This window comes from Vulpes lagopus, chromosome 3 (assembly GCF_018345385.1).
Source record: "Vulpes lagopus strain Blue_001 chromosome 3, ASM1834538v1, whole genome shotgun sequence".
Classification (NCBI taxonomy): domain Eukaryota; kingdom Metazoa; phylum Chordata; class Mammalia; order Carnivora; family Canidae; genus Vulpes; species Vulpes lagopus.
In genome coordinates this window covers 128411207-128435537 of record NC_054826.1, presented here as the reverse complement: position 1 = coordinate 128435537, position 24331 = coordinate 128411207, and the positions used below count along the sequence as shown (strand labels likewise).

Here is a 24331-nt window from a genome sequence, read left to right as displayed (position 1 = left end):
GGGCGGCGCCCACGTGACCCCGCCGCGGCGCAGCGATGGCGGCGAGGCGAGCGGGCGTCCTGGTGCTGCTGGGGCTATTGGCGCTCGGCTCGTGTCCCTGCGCCCCGGGACCCCTGCCGTGCGCCCTCCGCGCCGCCGCTGCCGCCAAGATGAAGGTGGTGGAGGAGCCCAACTCGTTCGGGTGAGCGGGGCCGCGGGGCGCGGCGGGGCGCGGCGCCCAGAGCTCGGCCCCCCCTTACCCTGCCGCTCCTCGCAGGCTCAATAACCCGTTCCTGCCCCAGACCAGCCGCCTGGAGCCCAGGAGGGAGCCTTCGCCCGTGTCCGGTGAGCGCGGGGCCCTGGCCGCGGACGTGCGGGCCGGGCTGGGGGGTGCTCCGCGGCGTTTCTGGCTCGCGCGGCGGTGTGCGCCTCCGGCCTCGTTTGCGAGACCTGCGTTTGCCTCTGCGCGGTGCTGAGCTGGCCCCGCTCGGCTGCGGCCGATGCCCGCAGTGTCGAGGCGCTGTTCGCGGGGGACCGCGGCCCTCACCCTGCGCCCTCGGTGCTCAGGCCTCGGAGGATGGCGCCGCCCGCCTTGGTCGGCCGACCCTGTCCGCTTGTTGGCCGGGACAAGCCCTGCTGTGGGGACAGCCCTCCCCCGGACTGCCTCTTGCTTCCAGAGGGAGGACCCCAGGGGTGGACTTGCTGGGTCGCTAAATGAGAAAGATCGGCAGTAAAAAGCCAGGGATGTTTTCTACGTTGAGCACTGTGAACGTCCACTTTGTTGCAACGTTTGAAACTAGGTTACAGACGTTGTGACACTTTATCCGCTGATAGTTGCGGTTAGCAGTAAGTATGTGATGGAAGCAGTCTAGGCCCCCCAGGCCTCTCCGTGCCCTCCACAGCTGTCCCACCCCATCCTGCCCGGGATTGCTCAAGGGCCTCACGTGCATTTGGTTAATCAGGTGTCTGTATCCTAGACCGGGAACAGGTACCTCTGTACTATTCGCTCTTTTTTTTTTTTTTTTTAAGATTTTATTTATTTATTCATGAGAGAGACAGAGAGAGAGAGAGAGAGAGAGAGGCAGAGACATAGGCAGAGGGAGAAGCAGGCTCCAGGCAGGGAGCCCGACGTGGGACTGGATCCCGGGTCTCTAGGATCACGCCCTGGGCCAAAGGCAGACGCCAAACCGCTGTGCCATCCAGGGATCCCTGTTTGCTCTTTAAAAAAAAAAAAAAAATAGGGGCTTTCATGACCTTGACTTTGGGGAGTCCAGGCCAGGTGTCTGACAATGATTTCCTGGATTGGTCTGGGTTATGTCATTTGCCTTGTTCTGCTTTCTTTGGTGTGTGCTCTGTGAGTGGGAAGGTAGGCTTGGAAGCTGATTACAGTCAGGTGGTCAGGTTCAGGGTGGGCAGGGATCCTTCACAGGAAGGCAGCGCATCGTGGGGCGTCGTGTTGGAGGGCAGGGCTGCCAGCGTCTGTCCACTGTCGAGATGGGCTTGTGCCTCTGATCATGGCCCAGTAGCCTCACGTTTATTCCAAAGGAGGAGGAGAGTGCGTGCCCACCTTCTACCTCTCTCGTGCCATCTGCATCTACTATGGTCTCTGATAGAGAAGACCCTTCCTTTCTTTTCCTTTCTCTTTTATATTTGAAGATCATTATCAGCTGAGATTTAAGTTCTATTTTTATTGAGCCATAGTGGACGTGTTCAATTTGAAGAAGCGTAGCAGTTGGCCAATTCATGTCCTTGTTGCCCAAAACACGGAGAACAGTTCCACCACCCAGAAAATGACTGTGTGTTCCTTTCCAAATCCTCCTCCTCCTCCTCAGCCTGGTGTCCGTCACTGTAGAGGAGCCTCCTCTGTGCTTGGCCTCCAGCTAAATGGAGCACGCCATCCTGCATCTGGTTTCTTTCTGGCCTCGTGTTGGATTCATACACGTTGTCGGGTGTGTCTCACTGTTCTTACTGGTGAGCACATATTAAAAACTGTAAATGAGTGTGGTCTCTGGTTGATTGTGTCCCGCCTGTTTCGATTTCCTGGTCTGGGTGATGTACCAGAGTTAGGTGAGGACTGACTAGGAGAGGCTGGGCGATGGTACATGGACCATTTATTTATTTTATATAGAGAAAAACGCTCACGAGTGGGGAAGGGCACAGGGAGGGCGAGTCCCAAGCAACCGCCCCACTGAGCATGGCGCCCCACATGGGGCTCAATCCCACAACCCTGGAATCATGACCTGAACTAAAACCAAGAGTAGGACACTCAACTGATAGAGCTACCCAAGCGCCCCAATTTTTACTTGACTTTAAACAATTTTATGGGATGCCTGCATGGCTCAGTCTGCCTTTGGTTCAGGGCATGATCCCGTGGTCCCGAGACCTAGTCCCACATGGGGCTCCCTGCATGGAGCTTCCGTCTGCCTGTGTCTCTGTCTTTCTGTGTCTCTCATGAATAAATAAATACAATTTAAAAAATTTTTGTGATAGGGCCAATTTGGAGCACGTGGGGAAGTGGAGGGAAGGACATGTGAGACCCCAAGTCCCTGCACTCAGCCTGGGCCCTCACCCCACAGCTGTGTTACTGTGAAACAAATTTCTCACAACTTAGCTCACTTGTAAATATCTTGGTGAGATGTCGTAAGGGCATTAGAACATCATCTTCATCACATTTTTTTAAAAAGCACTAATTCTTCATTAAAAACCCCCTTGGTGGGATCCCTGGGTGGCGCAGTGGTTTGGCGCCTGCCTTTGGCCCAGGGCGCGATCCTGGAGACCCGGGAGCGAATCCCACGTCGGGCTCCCGGTGCATGGAGCCTGCTTCTCCCGCTGCCTGTGTCTCTGCCTCTCTCTCTCTCTTTCTCTCTCTCTGTGTGACTATCATAAATAAAGAAAAATTTAAAAAAAAATTGACACAATTAGAAATCTAAAGCACCAAGGGTGTTTTTTTTTTAAATTTTTTCTTTATTTATGATAGTCACACACAGAGAGAGAGAGGCAGAGACATAGGCAGAGGGAGAAGCAGGCTCCATGCACCGGGAGCCCGACGTGGGATTCGCTCCCGGGTCTCCAGGATCGCGCCCTGGGCCAAAGGCAGGCGCCAAACCGCTGCGCCACCCAGGGATCCCCCAGGGATCCCTTTAAAAAAATATATATATTAACATACTCCTTTTTTTTTTTTAAGATTTATTTATTATTCATAGAGACACACACAGAGAGGCAGAGACACAGGGAGAAGGAGAAGCAGGCTCCATGCAGGGAGCCCAGTGCGGGACTTGATCCCAGGACTCCAGGATCCTGCCCTGGGCTGAAGGCAGGTGCTAAACCGCTGAGCCACCCAGGGATCCCTAATTGTGTCAAATCTAAGAGCTGGTTTGTCCGACTCAAGGTTTAAGGTGTGTATGCTGCGCCCATGAGTATTTTGTGCATGTTGCTCCCCTCCCTGTTCTCGAAATTTCTTCATTGAAGAAGCTGGGTAATTTGTTGTCCACGTTCTGAATTTTGTTCATTGCATTCCCATGGAACTTAACATCTCTTCTTCATGTTAGGTGGAGTACAGACTGGTTTTTTTTTTTTTTAAGATTTTATTCATTCATTCATGAGAGACATGGAGAGAGGCAGAGACACAGAGGGAGAAGCAGGCTCCCTGCGGGGAGCCCAATGCAGGACTTGATCCCAGGACCCAGGGATCACGCCCTGGGCCGAAGGCAGGTACTAAACCGCTGAGCCACCCGGGCGTCCCAAGGCTGTTGGTTTTTCTTCCTTTCCAATCTTAGTGCCTTTTACCAATTTTCTTGCTCCTTGCTCCAGCCAGGCCTCCTGTGCTGCTGGAGAGCGGGTGGCCCTTGGGCTGGGAGAGGAAGGTCCCTCTTCTGCTTCCTGAGTGTGCACTGTGAGTTGACGCAGATTTGCTCAAGTGCTTTTCTGTACCTGGAGGTGATGAGTTTGCTTTCTCAGGCTGTTTATACAGTTTATACTGTTGATATAGTGACAAGCATGCATTTCTGGATGTTGAGCCAGTCTTGTCCTTAGAATGAACCCCACTGGGTCATGATGAGTACAAACGGTTTATCTATTGCTGGATTTAAATTGCTAATTATTTCTGACCTCTTTTTTCTTCTAGAATTTCTTTCACCTTTTCCTATTTTCCACATGACTGCTGAGATTTTCTATTTATTCTTCATATTTTACTTTACTCCCTTGGACATAGTTGTAATAGCTGCTTTAAAATTCTCTTCTTCCAGCATCTACACTGGGTGGGGGTTGACCTGCAGTGTTTTTTTTTTTTTGGGAGGGGGGGCATGGGTCTCACTGCCTACTTGCTCACACGTCTCGTATTTCTGGAGTAAGTTTTTTTTTTTTTTAAGATTTTATTTATTCATAGAGACACAGAGAGCTAGAGACACAGGCAGAGGGAGAAGCAGGCTCCATGCAGGGAGGAGCCCAATGGGGGACTCTATCCCAGGACCCCGGGATCATGACTTGAACCAAAGACAGACACTCAATCACTGAGCCACCTAGGTGTCCCTGGGCTGTGCTCCTTTGAAAAGCATTGATCTATTTAGGCATTCAGCTCACTGAGCCCACTTGCCAGCCCTGCTCAGTCTGGTCTCTGGATTCGGCGGCCTCCCCCATGTGTGCAGGCATGGGGGCCGGGAGCCGTATATTAGGGGCTGCCCTGTGGCCCGTTCCTTTCGTTGTTTTAAGATTATATATACATGGGATCCCTGGGTGGTGCAGTGGTTTGGCGCCTGCCTTTGGCCCAGGGCGTGATCCTGGAGACCCCGGATCGAATCCCACGTCAGGCTCCCAGGGCATGGAGCCTGCTTCTCCCTCTGCCTGTGTCTCTGCCTCTCTCTCTCTCTGTGACTATCATAAATTAAAAAAAAAAAAAAAAAAAAGATTATATATACATATTTTTATTTTATTTTAAGGTTTTATTTATTTACCCATGAGAGACACACAGAGAGAAGCAGAGACACAGGCAGAAGGAGAATCAGGCTCCATGCAGGGAGCCCGACGTGGGACTCCATCCCGGGTCTCCAGGATCACACCCTGGGCTGAAGGCAGCGTTAAACCACTGAGCCACCTGGGCTACCTAAAATATACATGTTTTTTAAAGATTTATTTATTTTTTTTTAGAGAGAGCAAGCAAGGAGGGAGGAGGGGCAGAGGGAGATAGAGAATCCTAAGCAATCGCCACACTCAGCAGAGAGCCCAGCAAAAGGGCTCGTTCTCAGGACCCTGAGATCATGACCCGAGCTGACACCAAGAGTTGGATGTTTAACCAACTGAGCCATCCAGGTGCCCCTAGGGTAAAAATATTACATTTAAATTTTTGGGATGCCTGGGTGGCTCAGTGATTGAACTGATTTTTTTTTTTCAAAATCTTTGAAAAAAATAAACGTTTATTAATACATACTTTTTTTAAGATTTTATTTATTTATTCATGAGACACACACAGAGGCAGAAACACAGGCAGAGGGAGAAGCAGGCTCCGTGCAGGGAGCCCGATGCGGGACTCAATCCCGGGTCTCCAGGATCACCCCCTGGGCTGCAGGCGGTGCTAAACCACTGCACCAGCGGGGCTGCCCTAAATATAATATTTTTAAGATATTTTTTCCCCAACCAACAAACCAGAATGGATAGCATAAACATGGTTTGGTAGATTATATTCATGGCTTGGGAAAAATTACCTACAGCTCCCTGCTCAGCGGGGAGTGCCCCCCCTTCTCCCATCACCCCTCCGCATGCTCTTGCAAATAAAATCTTTAAAAAAAACTACTCAACAAAATGTGAAGGCTTTCAGAAAGAGGTGTAAAGGGCAGATCTTAAGTTATTCTAAGATTTTTAAATGGGCCCTCCTGGCTCAAAACTTACAAAGTCAAATTATTTTTCTGCAAAGTATGCCCGGGAAGCAGAGGGCACATGCGAGTCGGGCAGAAGTAGCGTCTCAGTCCACCTCGCTGGAACATTGTTCAGAAGGCAAACAGCTAAGCTTTACTGACCTACTGATTAATAAGGTTTTTAATGTAGTCGTTTCCAAAGACGCAGAGAGAAGGTCCAGGAATCCGGGGTGGGGTGGGGTGGGGGGACGGGAGCCAAGGCGCCCGGGGCCTGCAGCAGGAGCGGCCCGGCTGCGTGTCTTCGCTGTGACTCCAGAAACTGCATAAACTGATTTTTCAGGACTATCCCTTTTTAGAAAATACTTATTCCTAAACCAGCTGTAACGTGATTGGACAAGCGTATAGTCTCTAAAAATGTTCAGAGTACAGAAGCCAAAAATCTGTAGCGGGCCAAAGGAAACGACACCAGCAGCTTTACGGCCGCGCTGCCCTCAGTGGAGGGAGTGTCCGCCCCGTCCGTGTGGTTCCAGGTCAGGCTAAGGCTTTAAGTCACGTATTCTCAAAAGAGCTAGCTGGCCTTTCCTGAGAGGTTGCTTTAACAGTTTATGCTGCAGACAGAAGGGTTCTGATCTGCGACATGCACGGATACAAGAGTAGGCCCCTGGACGCTTGACCTGTCCACATTACACAGCTCAAATAGTTTCCTTCAAAACACTTTAAAGCTTATTAGGGCAGAACTCTGGAGTTTTACCAGTTCTCCCCACTTAGATGTGTGTGTCCTTTACTGTGACTCAAGCAGCTTTCCCAGAGCGAGGTATGCAAAGGTTGGTTTAAGAAAGGGAAGGGGAGGGCTTGGTCGGTATCCCTGGGTGACTTTAATTCTCATCCGAGCAGCGCAGTGACAGGCACAGAGAAAGTGGTCTCAGGAAAAGCTAATTCTGTTAGTCAAGCTTTGCTTTTTAAAATCTATTACTCTTTCTTCCAAAACAGAACCTTTAACGTGAGAATCTTGACTCTAATGAAAATTGTGCGAGGATTTTCTTTAATGATTAAAATCAAAACTCAGAAGGTCAGAGGCCTGGGAGAGAGCCAGTGGCTCTAATGATGATCGGCTGTTTTCTAAAGCCTGTCATCTAAAATACAAAGTGAAAACCAGCACAAAGATCATGACGGTTACACGGCAGCTTCCAGTCTCTTAATTTTTAAAGACGACTATTCTGAGAACGTACAACGCGCATAAACAAAAATGGTTCCAAGTGAAGTACACAACAAATATTGAAAAAAGGTCTACGAGAAAAGTTTCCCTCATTCAGTCTGACAAAAGTCTATCTCTTTCAGCAAATAAATCATAATTCTAAAGGGAATGTAAGTTAATCGTGGATTCAACACTACCTGATGCGGCGTACAGGTGAGTGGGGAAGCGTGCCTCTACCTTCGCAGCCCGAGCCCGGCAGGGGTCAGAGCTCAGGGCCCACGCACAGCTGCCGCACGTCCCACGGGCTCCGGGCTCTGTGGGAAGCAGAACCCAGAGCTCACATTCAGATTTTCCATGTCTTCCAGAACGTGAGCTTCGATCTCGGTCTCCTGTCTTTAGCACAGAAGACTGGCGACATTCAGTCGTTTGCCCAGATGGTTCGGCGCTGAGGGCCGTGAAGTCCTAGCGAAGCAGGGAGAGTGAGCGCCCCGGTGGGGGTGGGGGTGGGGGGGCTTTCTGGTGCTTTCCAGCAGGAGACAACAGAAAATATCGGAGACATTAAGGTCTTCAAAGCAAGAGGCACACAACAGTAAGCCAGCTGCCTCCTCACAGATGCAACTAAACAGGCTCATCTAACTTGTTTCCAAAAGTAAACATGATTTTTAAATTTTTTACTAATCTCCACACCCAGTACGGGGCCCAAACTCAGGACCCTGAGATCCAGAGTTGCAAGCAAGCTCCTCTGACTGAGCGGGCTGGGAGCCCCTCAGATTCCATTTTTGAAACAAAGTAAACGATAGGATCACTTAATAAAGACTGAAGTGTCCTCTGCAGAATATTACAAAGTTGATTCTAAAACCAGTGATGTTTTCTTTTTCAAAAGCCACGTGTGTGTGCTCTCCTGGCTCTCAGACACTGGTGCCTGCAGTTTGGGAGTTTGGAGAGGAGGGTTTTCTTTTCCATAGTTGTCTAATTGCCAACAAAGCAAAAGTCTCTACGTTTCCATGACTTCACTTGTCCATTTGTGCTCAGTAATGGCAGCAGCAAAAAAAACCCAAAACCATTGAGCCTAGCAAGTGTATACAGCAGCACGACGGGGTCCTGTGGGGTCGGCAGGTGGCACCAGCGGGGGTCCAGTCTGTGCAGACAGGCTCCCCTCCCTGGTTCTTCTGGCTTAATTCTCTCAAGTACGTGGCTTTTTCTTGGAGTTCAAAGAGTTGGAGGCTCTTTGCAAAGCGCTCACTGTAAATGGTTTTCAGTAGTCCCTCCGTCCGATCCGAGCTCGGAGGCTGCTGTGTGTCCTGTGAGTGGCCTCCAGGAAACAGCTGGGGGCTTACCCTGAGGCCTACTGCCTTCCTGTGTTGCCCCCACCTTCCAGCTGCTGGGTCACCTCCCTGTCTCTCTGCTCCGGACACTGGGGGGGTGGGGTTCATCTGGGCCCAGCCACCTTGGGAGTGGACCTCCCAGCAGGAGGGGCAGCCTGGTGGCACGTAATTTCTTTGCTTTTTTCTACACAGATGATGATGTCAGAACTCTCCCGTGCCCTTCCTGTGAACTTGTGCAAGTCTGTGCTCTTAAGTCAGTTGGAGCGGTTCTTCCTGTGAGCTCATGTTCCTGAGTGTATACAGCTTGGATTGCTTGCTTTGAGTTTAGCTGTAGGGACTTCCAGTCATCATTTTAACTTTGAACCTATAAACGGGTTCATACAGTTCACATGTAAACCTGTAGAGACAGGTGGGCTCAGTCTGCTCTTCTGTCTCATCCCATTACGTTGTGCTCCCTGAAGGGCCTGCTGGTTGGTCCTTTATAAAACTGAGATGGGGATGCCTGGGTGGCTCAGGTGTTAAAGCGTCTGCCTTTGGCCGAGGGCGTGATCCTGGAGTCCCAGGGTCCAGTCCCACATCGGGCTCCCTGCATGGAGCCTGCTTCTCCCTCTGCCTGTGTCGCTGCCTCTCTCTCATGAATAAATAAATAAAATCTTAAAAAAAAAAATTGAGATACGATATAGAACGTTAAAATCATTCCAGGTGTACAATTATCTGCTGCAATATTTGTACATACTGCAAAGTAATCGCCACAGCAAGTGTAATTTAAAAAAAAAAAATTGGGGGATCCCTGGGTGGCTCAGGGGTTTGGCGCCTGCCTTTGGCCCAGGGCGCGATCCTGGAATCCCGGGATCCAGTCCCAAGTCAGGCTCCCGGCATGGAGCCTGCTTCTCCCTCCTCCTTTGTCTCTGCCTTTCTCTCTCTCTCTGTCTATCATAAATGAATGAATGAATGAATAAAAAATTTTATTTATTCATGAGACAGAGAGGCAGAGACCTAGGCAGAGGGAGAAGCAGGCTCCCTGTGAGGAGCCCAATATGGGACTCGATCACGGGACTCGGGATCACACCCTGGGGCAAACCCAGACATTCAACCACTGAGCCACCCAGGCATCACCACAGTAAGTGGAATTAACATCTGTCCCCTTATGTAGTTGCAGATTTTTTCTTGTGATGAAGACTTTTAAAATCCACTCTCTTGGGCAGCCCTGGTGGCACAGCAGTTTAGCACTGCCTGCAGCCTAGGGCGTGATCCTGGGGACCCTGGAGACCCTGGATCGAGTCCCACATCAGGCTCTCTGCGTGGTGCCTGCCTGTGTCTCTGCCTCTCTCTCTCTCTCTCTCTCTCTCTCTCTCTCTCTGTGACTCTGTGAATAAATAAATAATCTTTAAAAAAAACCCACTCTCTTAGGGCACCTGGACGGCTCAGTCTGTTGAGCATCTGGCTTCGGCTCAGGGCATGATCTTGGGGTCCTGGGATTGAGTCCCACATCAGGCTCCCTGCATGGAGCCTGCTTCTGCCTCTGTGTCTCTCATGAATAAATAAATAAGAATCCTTAAAAAAAAATCCACTCTCTTGGGGCACCTAGGTAACTTGGTTGAGCACGTGGCTCTTGATTTCAACTCAGGTCATGATCTTGGGGTGGTGGGATTAAGCCTTGAGTCGGGCTCTGCACTGAGCACAGAGCCTGCTTGAGATTCTCTCTGTGTCCCTGCCCCACATGCACACACTCTTGTTCTCTAAAAATATGTAAATAATAAAACTTAAAAAACGTACTCAGCAATTTTCAAATATACAACACAGTATCATTAGTTATAGTTACCATGCTGTACGTGACATTCCCATGCCTTATTTATAAGTGGAAATTGTGACCTTTGACCCCCACTATTTGGCCCAGCCCTCGCCCCTGGCAACCACCAGTCTGTTCTCTGTATCTTGGAGCTTGGTATTTTATTTTTTTAGATTCCACATGTGACCTCATCCAGTATTTGTTGTGCTGATGGTGGTGTAGTGGCTTCTGGGTCCATTCGTGCTGTCACAGAGGGCAGGATTTCCTTTTTTATGGCTGAATATGGCTGCGTGGTAGTTGCTGCATCCGTGTTTACCACCTCTTCTTCGCCCATCAGCGGACACTTAGGTCCTCTCCATGTCTTGGCTGCTGTGGATAATCCTGCTGTGAGCACGGAGGTGCACATTTCTTTTTCAGATGGTTTCATTTTCTTCAGATAAACATCACAATAAATATCCACAGATCATATGGTATTTTTATATTTTGAGGACCCTCCACACAATTTTCCAAGTGGCTGCTCCAGTGTGCATTCCCGCCAGCAGTCCACAAGGTTCCCGTTTCCCCATGTCCTCGCCAGCACCTGCTATTCCTGCATGGTTGAGGTCACCGTTCTGGCAGGTGTGAGGATAACTTGTCATGGTTTTTTTTTTTTTTTTTAATCTTTATTTATTTTAATCTATGATAGTCACACACACACAGAGAGAGAGGCAGAGACATAGGCAGAGGGAGAAGCAGGCTCCATGCACCGGGAGCCCGACGTGGGATTCGATCCCGGGTCTCCAGGATCGCGCCCTGGGCCAAAGGCAGGTGCCAAACCGCTGCGCCACCCAGGGATCCCACTTGTCATGGTTTTATGGGGCGTTTCCATGGTGGCGAGTGATACCGAGCACCTCTGCGTGTGCAGACCCACTGCCCGCCTTGGACTGTGGTTTTCGGTCTTGAGTTGAAGGAGTTCTCTGTATGTTAAGGGTATTGTTAGTCCCTTACCAGATAGAGGACTTACAGATCTTCCCTCCCATTCCGTAGGCTGCCTTTTCATTTTGTTGGTCTCTTCACTGCACAGAAGCTTTTTACTCTCACATGGTCCTAGCAGTCGTGCAGAGGCCCCGGGTTCCCCACACCTGCCAGTTTACCTTCCTGCGTGTGTGTGTGTGAACAGCCCTCCTGGTGGTGGGTGTGGAATGAGCTCTCATCGTGGGTTTGATAGTATTTCCCTGATGACCAACCTCTCCGTGTTATACGGGCTCTTTGTAGAGCTTCTTCAGAGAAAACTCTAGTCAATTTTTGAATGAGGTTGTTTGAGGATTTTTTTTGTTGTTATAGTTCTTTGCATGTCCTGGCTGTTATCCTTCCTACAAGTGTGATTTGCGAATATTTTCTTGCTTTCTCTGGGTCGTCTCATTCTTTGTCTTGGTAGTGCCCTCCGATGCACAGAAGTCCTAAATTTTGAAGTCCACTCTACCTGTTTTGTTTCTCGCAGTGCCTTTGCGGTCATAGCCAAGAAGTCATTGCCAAAGCCAATGTCCTAAGGATTTTCCCTGTGTTTTTCTCCTAACAGCTTTTTAGGCTTAGCTTCAAATCTGTTTTGAGGTTTGGTGGTTTTTTTTTGTTGTTGTTTTTTTTTTTTTTTTGGTATATGGTGTAAGGTGGGGTTCCCGTGTCATTCTTCTGTGTGTGGACATCATTTCCCTGCACCATTTGTTGAGAAGATGGTCCTTTCCTTTCCCAGCTGAACAGTCTTGACGCCCATGTCAGACCTTATGAATATATGTCCAGCACTATTTGTGGGTGCTCCGCTCGGTCACCCCACCTGTCCGTGTGTATGCCAGCACCACGCTGTTTTACTCTGTGGCTTTGAAGCACGTTTTGAAATCAGCGGTTGAGTTTTTCAACTTTGTTCTCTTACAAGATTGTTTTGGCTATTTGGGGTTGAGTTCCTTTTTTTTTTTTTTTTTTTTTTTAATGATAGTCACACAGAGAGAGGCAGAGACACACAGGCAGAGGGAGAAGCAGGCTCCATGCACCGGGAGCCCGACGTGGGATTTGATCCCGGGTCTCCAGGATCACGCCCTGGGCCAAAGGCAGGTGCTAAACCGCTGTGCCACCCAGGGATCCCTTTTTTTTTTTTTTTTAAGACTTTATTTATTCATGAGAGGCAGAGACACAGGCAGAGGGAGAAACAGGCCCCCTGCAGGGAGCCTGATGTGGGACTCGAATCTGGGACCCTGGGGTCACGACCTGAGCTGAAGGCAGATGCCCAACCACTGAGCCACTCACGCATCCCTGAGTTTCCATTTTAATTTTAGGATGGTTTTTTCCTATTTCTGCAAAAAAAAAAAAAAAAAATTGAAGTTATTGGCATTTTGATATAGATTGAATTAAGTCTTTTTTTTTTTTTTAATTTTTATTTATTTATGATAGTCACAGAGAGAGAGAGAGGCAGAGACACAGGCGGAGGGAGAAGCAGGCTCCATGCACCGGGAGCCTGATGTGGGATTCGATCCCGGGTCTCCAGGATTGCGCCCTGGGCCAAAGGCAGGCGCCAAACCGCTGCGCCACCCAGGGATCCCTGAATTAAGTCTTTTAGGGTAGTGTTCACATCTTAAGTTTTCCTATCCATGAACACAGGGCATCTCTCCATTTACTTCATTTACATCTTTAGTTTGTCAGCTACGTTTTGTAGTTTATACACGTATTTTGCATCTTTGGCTTATTTCCAAGTGTTTTTTTCCTATCGTAAATGGAATTGTTTTCTTTGATTTCCTTTCTGGATTGCTGCTAGCATAGAGAAACACACTAGTGTTTGCCAACCTCGTGTCCTGCAGCTTTGCTGGCACACTTCTGTGGATCAGGTTTTCTGCACACACGACCGCGGTTGTAGTGGTATTTCTTCCTTTCCAGCGTGGAGGCTGCTGTTGCTCATCCTGCTGTGTGCGCCCCGGCTGGAAGAGGCTCGCAGAGTGGGCCAGGGCCTGTCCTGGGCCGGCTGACCTCCTGGTTTGTAGAGTGTTGGCATGAAAGGGGTTGAAATCCGGCAGGTGCTGCTGTGTGCCTCCACCGCATGGTCATGGACTCTTCCGTTCCTTCTTCTGGATTACATTCGTTGTGGGATCTTGAACATCCGTGTATTTTGGGAATGACCCCCACTTGGTGAGGGCGTGGGATCCTTTTAATGTGCCATCAGAGCCCATTTGCTGGTGTTTCCGTTGCAGATTTCCCGCATGAACGTTTATAATGGACCTTTTAGATTGGTCACGCACTGAGGCTGGCCTCACGGAGTGAAGGGGCAGCTTCCAGGAGCGCCTGCGGAGGGACACCGTGTTCCTGGGGGCTGTACACGTCACATAGGTCATCGGGGTGTACGTTTCCCATGGTGCTCTGTTCTCTCAATTCTGCAGAACTCACAGCGTCCCCACTTTCGTAGCTGATTATAGGAATTTGTGTGTGTGTGTGTGTGTGTGTGTGTGTGTGTGTGGGAATCTAGCTAAAGGCTTGTCGATTTTGTTGATCTTTTTAAAGAACCAGTGTCGGGTTTACTGATTTATTTTTGTCTCTGCTCCAGTCTTTATTATTTTCTTCCTTCTGCTAGCTTGGAGTTTAGTTCGATCTTTGTCTAGTTCCTGAGAGTGTAAAGATGTGAGGTCTCCCTTGTCGCCCGTACCAGAGCCCCCTTTAGCATTGCTGTCACCGTGTCCCAGAGTAGTTTCTGATTTCCACGATTTCCTATTTGACCTAGTGGTCAAGAGGTAATTCCTGTAAGTCTGTGAACCTCCCCCACCTGCTGCTGCTGGGATTTCGGACTTCCACCGCGATTGGGAAGGAAGGTGTGCGGGTGTACCTCGTGTCGGGCCCTTGGTCTCCTGGCAGCTTCCAGCCTAGGGGCTGCCCTGTATGGGGCCCCCCCGCGCAGGCTGTGTGTCGCTGGCACGTGCCTCCAGATGCAGGGTGCCGTTGGTGTACCCTAGGGGACAGGCTCACGGGAACCAAGGCGGCACAGCCTTGTGGCTTCTCTGTCCCTTGCATCTTTGTGGCTGTTGATGCTTCTTCCAGGCGACAGGTTGGATTTCGTGCTCATCGCCCCTGTGTATATTCCGGGTCTGTTTTCTCTGGTAACCACTGGGGCGGAGGGCACGGGAGGTTATTCAATTCTAATTTGAATTTTTGTCAGTTTTCATCATGTACAAAACTGCAGCTCTGCCCCTCCCCCCGCTGTCACCGGGTTCGCACGCGACCTCCTTGGACGCTGTGCCCAGTGGCAGAGGCCTAGGGTGATGCTTTATGCGTCCGTCTTTCGAGTTCTGTGCATTTTCAAGTCAAACGTAGACCCTCCGTGGCCTGGCAGTCTGGCTGCGTCCTCACTGGGGAGGAGACGGTCCTCGTTCCGTCTGGATGAGGAAGGCCTCGGCGGCCCACGGGGAGGGTGCACGGTGTACACTGATCAGCCTGGTGGGGCGGGGTCCTTCGAGCTGCCTCGGGGGGGGAGGGGGGAGGCTCGGGGCGAGCTGCTCGGATTGGTCAGTCCCCAGATCTATCCAGGCAGGAGGCCTCTGTCCTGGGCTCGCCCCGCCACGGCTCACTGGGTCTCCCGTGGGCCGAGGGGCTGGAGCCTTCCTGCTAATCCTGCCTTGGGGGGTAGTTTTCAGCTCCAGCATTTCTTTTGTGGTTTCTTCCTGTAATTTTTTTTTAAATATTTATTTATTCACGAGAGACATAGAGGGAAGCAGAGATAACAGGCAGAGGGAGAAGCAGGCTCCATGCAGGGTGCCCGATGTGGGTGGGACCCGATTCCAGGATTTGGGGATCATGCTCTGAGCCAAAGGCAGACGCTCAACCACTGAGCCACCCAGGTGTCCCTCTCCCTGTAATTTCTCTGTCCGTGTTCCTTTAGTTCTTCGTTAAGTCTGGCGTCCGGGCTTCTCCCGGGAGGGTTGTCACCCTGCCCCGGGCTGGGCCATGTTCTGCTGTTGCTCCGTCCATGTCGTGAGGACTTGCAGGGATCCGGGCTCCTGCTGGTGGGGCTCCTTGTCAGCTGTGTGTGCGGGGCCGCAGGGTGCTGTTGTGGGTGCCCCACCAGAAGTCCCGCAAGGCTCTCCGTCCCCTGCAGCTTTCCTGAGCCTTGCCCGCCTTGCCTGCCTGAGATCCAAGTTAGGCAAGATGGAGCCCAGGGCAGGGGCAGCCCCAGCTGGTCGGAAGGTTGCAGAGCTGGCCTGTCCTCTTGCCGCGCCAGGGGCCGTGGGAGGTACAGACGCCCCGAAACTGGCCTCACCCGCTTGAAGGCTGCTTGGGGTTGGCTTGGGTGCTCCAGACTCCCACGAGGTTGTTCGGCTGGTTTCTGGTTTCTTTGACGTGTCCTGACGTCACTCGGCTCCTGCGTCCCCACCTCTCAAGTTTAAGGCCACCTCGGTTTCCCAGGAGGGGCGTCACTGGGCGGCCTGTGCACCTGCAGCACACGCTCGACTCCAGCCCTGTGCTCTCTTCCAGGGCCTGCGCACCTCTTCAGGCTTTCTGGCAAGTGCTTCAGCCTGGTGGAGTCCACGTGAGTGTGGGGGGGCGGGGCCGGGGTGGGGGTGGGGGGCGGGCGCCGGGCCCCCTGATGCACCTGTGCCCCCAGGTACAAGTACGAGTTCTGTCCCTTCCACAACGTGACGCAGCACGAGCAGACCTTCCGCTGGAACGCCTATAGCGGGATCCTGGGGTGAGTGGGGCGGGCAGGGGGTGCTGGGCCCGGCCACCTGCCCCCCTTCACGTGCTGTGCCCCGCAGCATCTGGCACGAGTGGGAGCTGTCCAACTACACCTTCAAGGCCATGTGGATGAGGGACGGCGACTCCTGCCGCACCCGGAACCGCCAGAGCAAGGTGGGTGGGCAGTGAGGGCGCGGGTACCGGGCCCCCCCCCCCCCCCCCCCCGTCCCCTGAGGCTGTGCCCACCGAGGCTGTGCCTGCAGGTGGAGCTGGCCTGCGGGAGCAGCCACCGCCTGGCCCGCGTGTCTGAGCCGAGCACCTGTGTGTACGCGCTGACCTTCGAGACGCCTCTGGTTTGCCACCCACACTCCCTGTTAGGTAGGAAGTCCCTGGGTGGGGGCGGGTGGGGCGACAGAGCAGCTCAGCTGAGGCTGCGTCTGTTGGGTCGCAGTGTACCCGGCCCTGCCCCCGGCCCTGCAGCAGAGGTGGGACCAGGTGGAGCAGGACCTGGCCGACGAGCTGATCACGGCCCAGGTGAGGGGCTGGGTGGGCAGCCCCGGGCCTGGGCTCACCTGGGCTCAGCACGGCCGGGAACCGGGCGAGCCCTCTTCCCCCACCTCCAGGGCCATGAGAAGCTGCTCAGGGCGCTTTTTGAGGATGCAGGCTACTTAAAGACCCTGGAAGAAAGTGAACCGGTGCAGGAAGGAGGGGCTAAGGCCCCAGTGTTCCAGACCTTGGAGAACTGCAGTGAGGTGCAGGCAGGAAAGGGCGCCCCAGCCCCAGGGTGGCCTCCCCTCAGCCTCCCGGCTGCCCTTGGAACTCTTCTGTTCCAGGCACATAAAGAGCTGTCAAAGGAGATCAGGAGACTGAGGAGTGTGCTGACACAGCACGGCATCCCCTACACGAAGCCTGCAGGTAAGTCATGAGCAGGTGCGGGGCCCCAGCCCACCTGGGACCTACCGCCTGGGGGCCAGGCCCTGTGCCAACCTGCTGCTCGGTGTTCTGGCAGAAACTTCCAGCCCTGAGCACATGGGCCCCAAGACACCCACAGATGGGACTGCAGAACAGCTCCGAGGCGACGCGGGACTGCGTGGGAACACCTTGTGACCTGAGACAGGGCCAGAGGGCAGCACCAGACTGGAGATGGGGGACCTGGGGCGTGCATCCTCTGCCTTCTGGCCCGTGGGCCCCCAGGCTCAGCTCAAAGAGGCAGACAAATAAAGATTCAAAGTTTTAATTAATTCCTGTACTGATAAAAATAATTCCATGAGTTCTGTAAAGCATTGCATAAATGCTGTAGTGTAAAAAAATTTAAACAATTGTTAACTTGAAACAATTTACTACAAGTGAATGATTATGCGTTAAAAATAACTACCTTCCAAGTTAAGAGAGTTCCATTCCAGTAACATTCTCATCTAAATACTCCGAACAAACATAGATAAATTAATCCACATGATGCGTCCACAGTGAGCCGAGGTCTCCTGTGGCCCCAGTCACAAACAGCAGGGCTAGGGCACCAGAGCCGAGAGGCAGCCGGAGGGAGCACTGCGCCTGGCGCTGCTGTCACCTGCCCGCAGGACCCCGAGGCCTGCAGGGTGGGGAAGGCTCCCCCAAGACACGGGGCAGGAAGGACCCAGACGAGCAGCCCCCTGGGCACCCCTGGAGTTCCACGTGGGCAATTCTGGGGGGGTCCTGGTGGCACACCCGGCCGCAGAGCACATGCAGGGGAGGGGGGTCCCCAAGATGCCGCAGCTCCAGTCTCCTGCTGCACGGCAAGAACTGACCAGAGTAGCTTATACATAGACCTTAAGCTTAATTATCCTTAGTTTATAATTTGAAAATATCTAGGCTAGGTACTGATAATAAACATTGTCCTATTTCCCAAAAAAGACCAAAGGCCTGAAATGGGAAACAAGTGCATAAATATTAATAAAAATAAAGAATTTTAAACGGTGATAACAGCACAAAATATACGTCATTTCTAAGAGCTAATAAATCATCACTATCATTTAAAACAAAGTAGATTCACTAAAAACAAGTCAATAATCCCCCATAGTCGTGGACTAGCTGCAGAACGTCATGGGTCCGCCTTTAAAATGACAGAGCTATCAGTTTGTTTTACATTAAAAAAAGGTTTTTAAACCTCTTACTATAGTATTTGGTTACTAATAAAAATTTTTACCAAGCCACTTTGCACTTTACAAAATGCTATTAAAAGTCTTTGGCAAAGCCACGGGTGTCCAAAATGCGCCCGCGCTCGCGTCCAGGCCAGAGGGGCACCTGTCTCCGCCCCTGCGACGGACTCGGGGCGCCCTCCTGGCAGCCGCTGGTGGGAGCCTTGCGGAGAGCAAAGTCTGCGTAAACTACAGACAGCCTTCGCTTCCCCCCAGATTTCTAGGAAAAACCACCCGGTGTGGACCAGAGAGGATTCAAGTCATCACCAATACCAGACCCGTTCTCAGGAGCGTCTGTGCCACGGCCGGGTGGCCAGGCTCCGTCGGCAGCGGAGGGTCGCCTGAAGGGTCCTAGGGCGCAGCCTGGGAGCCTCTCCCTTGGAGGCTGGCATCCGGCTGCGGGCCTGGCCATGGGCGAGTCTCTGGCCTCAGGTCCCGAGTGGGAGCTGGGCCACCCTCTGCGTGGGCTCCCAAGGCTGCAGAGACTCAGACACGGCTCTGAAATAATAGGATCGCTGGCGCCATGGAGCCCCTGGGCCCCGCCTCCCACTGGGGGAGCGAACCAGGCCGAAGGCGGCCCCCCCCACCCCCGGCGAGGCTCAGGCACTTAGAAAAGTGGCCACAGGTCACGGAGCGTGATGGGGCTTGACGCCATTTCCTGGTCCTGGAATCTAGAACTCCAGTGATGTGCACGTGCACGCAATTGGGAGAGTCCCCTTCACAAAATTAAAAACCTCTAAATGTGTCTTTCAGTATCACTGCTATAAATACTATTTGCACTTAATTTGACAACTATAAAAAAATCCTAGGCATCTCTCACTACTAAATAAACGCTCATTTCGTATTAACTTCAGGATAGGAAATCTAAGTCTTTACCATACCATGAACGAATAGTAAGCGGATAGGAAACGGAGGTTCACAGTACACATAAAGCTTCATGTCGCATATTAAAAACCACGGACCTAGAAAGCAGCTTAGAGCAAACTACGAAGTCCCAGTCCCCCTGCGTACAAAGTGCTTGGTGGGGTCACAGTCCGTCAGGCCCGCGGGCCCCGTGGGGTCGGGCAGGGGCGCTGGGCGGCAGTCACCACGGGAGGGGCTGGCCCTCGCAGTAGGAGCAGGGGGGCGCACCCGCGGCGCAGGGCTCGCAGAGCACACGGTGCTGGCAGGGCTGCAGGACGCCGCCGCGGGCGCGCTCCCGACACACGGCACAGTGCTTGGCGCGCAGCTGGAAGATCACCTGCGGGGAGACACGGGGCAGGTGGGGCAGGGCCCGGGAAAGCCCACAGGGCCTCTGGGTCCCAGAGGTCCCCGTGGCCGTGGGCGGGGCTGCCACGCAGGGGAGGGGAGGGGAGGGAGGCCAGGCAGCAGAGGCTTCTGCCCTGCCCCACGGGCTGCAGCCCGCAGCCCGACAGCAACCCACGCCCGTGGTCTGCGGCTCAGAGGCCAGGCCCCTGCAGGAGAGTGTGGGGGGCCGACGAGCCTTCCAGACGCCCCAGGTTCTAACGACAGGCCCCACGTGAGAGGGGGCTGCAGCGGGGGCAGGAAGGGCAACGGGGGCAGCAGGCAGAGCACCCACCAGGGACCCCGGGGCAGCATCCCTGTGGGGATGGGGGCAGCGGGGGGGCCAGGCAGCACCCGCACTCACCCCATCCACGGCTTCCAGGTCCAGGCGCAGCTGACTCTGCAGGGAGTGCAGCTTTGGAAGGGGCACGGCACCCAGGTCCGCACAGCGCTGCAGCCCCGCCAGCGCGGCACACAGCCCGCGGCCTTCCAGCTCCTCCTGCAGCCGCTGGAACTGCGCCTCCACCTCCTCCTTCTTCTGCAGTGCCAGCCGCCGCGCGCTGTCCGCCGCCAGGGCCCGCTCCTTTGCCTCCTTGGCCTCCCGCTGCCACGCGTCACACGCCTGAAACCCAGGGGGGCTGCAGCAGGTGGGCAAGGGGGGCCTCCCCCCGCGGGCGCACTGGTGTCCCGCCGCGCTCACCTGCTTCACCTGCTGCCAGGACTCCTCCCACTGCCGGATCTTCCTCTTGGCCTCGTCCAGCTGCCGCCTGACCCGGGCCAGCTCCGCACTGCTGGGGCTCGCGCCTGACGAAGGGGCAGGGCCGGGGTTCAGGATCGGGGACGGGCTGGGAGAGAAGCTGCCAGAGACAAAGTCCCAGATGCTCCCGGGGATGCCGTTCAGCCCTGGGGTGGGGGGGTGGGGGCAGTCACCACAGTGCTGACGCCTGCCCCATCCTTCCCTGATCCTTCCATGCTTCCCCCCATACTTCCCCCATCTTTCTCTGATCCTTCCCCCATCCTTCCCTGATCCTTCTGCCCGGATTAAAGTGGAAACGAGGTCAGAGCTGTCACCACACCCAGGCAACGGGCGGGCGGCGGCCACCCACCCCGCCCGAAGCCCTCCTGCCCGCAGAGTCTGCAGGCCCAGGAGAGCCAAGAGCTGGCCAGAGGCGCAGGGGGCAAAACGATACTTAAAAGATACTCTTCTAAAGCCCAAGGAGCTACCGAAGATAACGTTTCCCAATGGAAAAATAAAGGCAGAGCTAGCGCTGTCACCATCCTGTCCGTCGCCGTGCCGCGTGTCGGAGGACATGGCGGGTCCCCAGCCCGGGCACCCGGCCCGGGCACCCCTGTCGCACCCGCGCCCGCTCACCCAGGGAGTAGGATGCGGCCGACGAGCCCAGCGCTCCGGGCTCGGACTTGAGGGTGGGCGGCTGCTGGGGGGGCGTCATGGTGGAGGACACGAGTGGCCCTGACAGGGACTGCGACAGCGAGCTGAGCGGGGAGGTGGACAGTGACGAGGACGAGTGCAAGGACGGGGAGCGGGGCAGGCCGCCCGGGATGGTGACGGGCTCCGAGCCCCCCAGCGACCTCGGACCTGCGGAGGGGAGGACGCTGAGTGGGCGGGGGCGGGGCCAGGCCACCAAGGACTCCGGCCAGAGCCCTGTCCCCTGGACACCAGAAGGGATGGTCACGCCCCCTGCCCATCAGAAGAGATGACCATGCCCTCTGGACATCAGAGGCAGCCATGCCCCCTGGACATCAGAAGAAATGAACTTGGGGAAGAAAACATTCCAGGGTCGCATGTGGGCCCACGTGGAGCTTGGAGCGGCTCCTCGGCCAGGGCCGTGGTGGTCGTGCCAGGGTGTCTGCAGAGACCGGTGCTGAGATGGAGGTTCACGCAGGGGTGGGGGGTGGCAGCAGCCGCGGGAACCCACCCCCGATGCTCCGCAGGGCTCTCCCGGGGCTCCACACCCCTACCTGTCGGGCCCGGGTCACCGCTGTCATGCTCATCCAGCTCTTTGTCTAGGGCTGTGAGGCTGCTGTCCCGGAGATGAAGCTCTAGTGCAAAACCTGGTGAAACGGCCATGAGTGAGAGCAGGGCCACACCAAGGCCTGGTCCCAGGCGGGAGATGAGCTGTCCCCCCAACCACGGCCCGCAGCACCCTGAGTGTCTGGGACCCTGGTCCACGCCAGGCCGGTCCATCAGGGGAGCAGAGGCATGAACAGCGTGGGCTCCCCAGCTCCCCAGGGTTCCTCCCAAGCCCCTCCTTCACCCTGACCCCACCCTACGCTGCCCCCCGGCCCCCCAAGCTTTCCTATCCCAGCAGCTGCATGGCAGTTCACTCAGGGAAGGAGAGGCCAGAGGACAGGGCCCAGCGTGGGGTGCAGTCTTCCCGCCCAGGGTCTGCAGAGGCCCAGGCGCCGCTGGAGGCAGGGCAAGGAGCTCAGTCCCACGCTGCTCGGCCCCACGCTGCCATCCCCCACATGCGCCTCCCTGAGGCAGGTGGGCCTTCCCTGAGTCGCCGAGCCTTATCCCCAGCATGCCAGCCAGGCGCATCAGGCTTCATCTCCAGAGGTCACGAAGCAGCCCCCGTCCCCAGGACCGGGTGCATCATGGGGCTCTGTGTAGGCCCGCTTGTCCCGTGCGTGAGCCGGGCTTCCGTGGCCTCGTGCCTCTGCCCTGCCCCCAGCTGCCTAGTGCAGCGTCTGTAGGGTGACACGGGAGTCAGAAAGACCCTTGCAGGACCTTTGCTCATCTCTGGCCACACCCCGCCCTGGGACCCCTGGGTGTGTCAGACCAGCAGCTGAGCAGGCCGATCGATCCGGGCGCTTCAAATCCCTGCTTTAGGGTCCAGGGAGCGAGGCCCACCTGCCGGTGCTGCAGGGAACGGGCTGTCCTCTGAAATGAGAGGCCTTTACCATAATTTCCGGGGAGACACAGCCCGGTGTGTGGGTGAAGAGACGTCCCCAGGGCGGGCAGGCCGAGCACACGGAGCGGGTGGGTGTAGAGCAGACCTGCCCTTTGGCCCCACGGGGGGCCTGGCTGCACCATCCCTCCCTGTCCCCAGGGCTGCTGGGCGCCGCTCAGCCCGTGAAGCCCACCGAGCCCACACACGCTGCGCCTCCCCCGGGTGGTGGCCGAATGCTAAGTTCCAGCACGTGGGCCCACATTCGCGTCCGGGGCCCCTGGCTCGGGCCTCTGCGGCATGTGAAGGGGACACGTGGGCGCGCGGGGTCGGGGACACCAGGGAGCTGCACTCGCTCGGCAGGCGTGGCCAGGAGCAGGGAATCGGATTCGGCCACAGGAGAACTTGGGGAACCACCAAGGCCAGCCCGCCTCCCCGCCCATCGCCCTGGCCTCAGACCTGCCCGCTCCGGGGAAACGCTCCTCCAAGGTTTTAGGGACTCTCGAGGGTCCCATCCAGAAATGAGGTGTATGTGCGAAGTGGTGGCTGCCACCCCCCCAACCTCGCCACCCCTGTCACTCTGAAGACCAAGGCAGCCGAGGAGCTGCGAGTGCAAGGCGGGCCTGGTCCTCTGGGGGCAGCAGCACCACCAGCAGCCCCGCGCCCAGGGTGACAAGCCCGCGCAGCCCCTTCCCCTGGGTGGCCCCAGCCCATGCTTCTGGGCCTTCAGCGGGTACCTCTGCCCACCTGCGGGCAGCTTGTGCCCAGCACCTGGGGCCAGGCGTCTGCCTCGTGGGGCCGCTGGAACCATGCAGCACAGGAGGCAGCCCGACAAATCCGCTCTCACTGTGCAGACCCGGGGGGGGGGGAGGGCGCCTGCACCCTGCTGCTCTGCTGCTGGCACCCCGCGGCCCCCCGCCTCTGGCTGCCCCTCCACATCAGTGCCACGTCACCTTCTCCTTATAGCCACACCCCGCTGGGTTAGGGCCCATCCCAATGACCTCATTTTACCCCCACAGCACCTGCAAAGACTTGTTCCTGATAAAGTCACGTCCCCGGACGAGGCAGTTTCGGCAGAGACATACCCTTTGAGACACGGAATCCTGCCCACAAGAAGGGGAGCCGTGGACAACACACCCCACCCTCCCAGGCGCCCTGTGCTTCACTGGGACCTCAGAACTTTGGGACCCTGGGCCGACAGAACTTCCACGGCTCAGGGAAGACACCGCCCATGCCGAGGCCCCGCACCCAAACCCACCCCTTGCGGCCCATCCCCCTTCTTGCCATCCTGTCTCCACCTCCCCCAAACTACTGCCAAGCCCTCCAGCCCCGCACCCATGCCCCCTGCCCTCCCTGGGGAGCCTGGCGGCCCCTCCAGGCCCCAACATGCTGGGCTGCAGCAGCCCTAACCCTCACCTGCCAATGGCCCCCAGCACAACAGGGAGAGGCCTGGCATCAGAGGCTTCTCAAACTCTGGGGAGTCAGAGGCCTGCCCACCCAGCAGAAGGCCAGCGGGAGCCCCCCCGCCCCTGCCCCCGAACCCGCAGCGGGGAGGGCCCCAAGGCTGCCCCTCAGCCCCCAGCAGCGCGATCCCAGGAGTAACCCTTCTACAATGCTGGGCCCTGGGCCAGGAGCCCTACCTCCCAGACAGAAGTCGCCACCCACCCACCCACCCCCTGGTGGCCGCTCCAGCCACCGCCGCCACCCCCCTCATCCTTTGTCTCCCTGCAGCCTGGCTCCTAGTCCCGTCCCGGGAGACCTTCTGCTCAGCCCCAAACCCCCGGTTTGCTCCAGCCCAGACTCAGGGCACCCGCCTGCGTGCATACCCATCTGCTAAAAGCAAGCACTGACCCCCCCCCCACGTGCCCTGCCCCCTCCTTCCCACACTCCGCTGTGGCCAAAGCGGGGGCAGCCCAACCCCACTCCTGGGGTGCTGGCCCGCACGCCTTCTCAGCCTGGGGTCCACAGGTCAGCCAGGCCTCAGGGTGTGGCCTTAATCTTCGGACTCAACCTTCGGCCCCTCAGGACCCAGTTAGAGGCGATGTGCTTGAAACTCGACAAAGTTGTAGAAAACACTTTCTGAATAACAGAAGGACACATGAACTGATAAATCTGGGAAAATACGCTGAAACGGCAGCCTTTTCTCAC

General features: G+C 55.3%; 2 protein-coding genes across 14 annotated transcripts in view; one reads left to right on the top strand and one right to left on the bottom strand.

Moving 5' to 3' along the window:
- Window positions 1–12: 12 nt before the first annotated feature.
- GNPTG (N-acetylglucosamine-1-phosphate transferase subunit gamma) lies at window positions 13–17057 on the top strand. Of its 3 annotated transcripts, XM_041750145.1 has the most exons (10): window positions 14–181; window positions 257–324; window positions 15616–15670; window positions 15746–15829; window positions 15897–15990; window positions 16080–16194; window positions 16268–16350; window positions 16440–16568; window positions 16650–16731; window positions 16826–17057. In XM_041750145.1, exons 1-10 carry the CDS (start codon window positions 36–38, stop codon window positions 16921–16923), a joined length of 954 nt encoding a protein of 317 aa, XP_041606079.1. In that variant the 5' UTR covers window positions 14–35; the 3' UTR covers window positions 16924–17057. The 3 variants fall into 3 exon arrangements, with proteins under 3 accessions (XP_041606080.1, XP_041606078.1, XP_041606079.1); XM_041750146.1 differs by lacking the exon at window positions 15746–15829 and having other exon boundaries at window positions 13–181; XM_041750144.1 differs by having other exon boundaries at window positions 13–181; window positions 15786–15990.
- The window catches only part of UNKL (unk like zinc finger), a 30393-nt gene continuing 23096 nt past the window's right edge, over window positions 17035–24331 (bottom strand). For 7 of the 11 annotated variants that reach the window (XM_041750132.1, XM_041750135.1, XM_041750136.1 and 4 more), the window contains 5 exons: window positions 21255–21347; window positions 20647–20871; window positions 19975–20177; window positions 19639–19896; window positions 17035–19230 (listed from right to left, as the gene is read on the bottom strand). In XM_041750132.1, the coding sequence (XP_041606066.1) occupies window positions 19075–19230; window positions 19639–19896; window positions 19975–20177; window positions 20647–20871; window positions 21255–21347 (935 nt within the window). In that variant the 3' untranslated portion in view covers window positions 17035–19074. Of the gene's footprint in view, window positions 19231–19634; window positions 19897–19974; window positions 20178–20646; window positions 20872–21254; window positions 21348–23599; window positions 24326–24331 lie in introns of those variants that run through there. The other 4 variants (XM_041750138.1, XM_041750143.1, XM_041750133.1 and 1 more) reach the window with 4 other exon arrangements.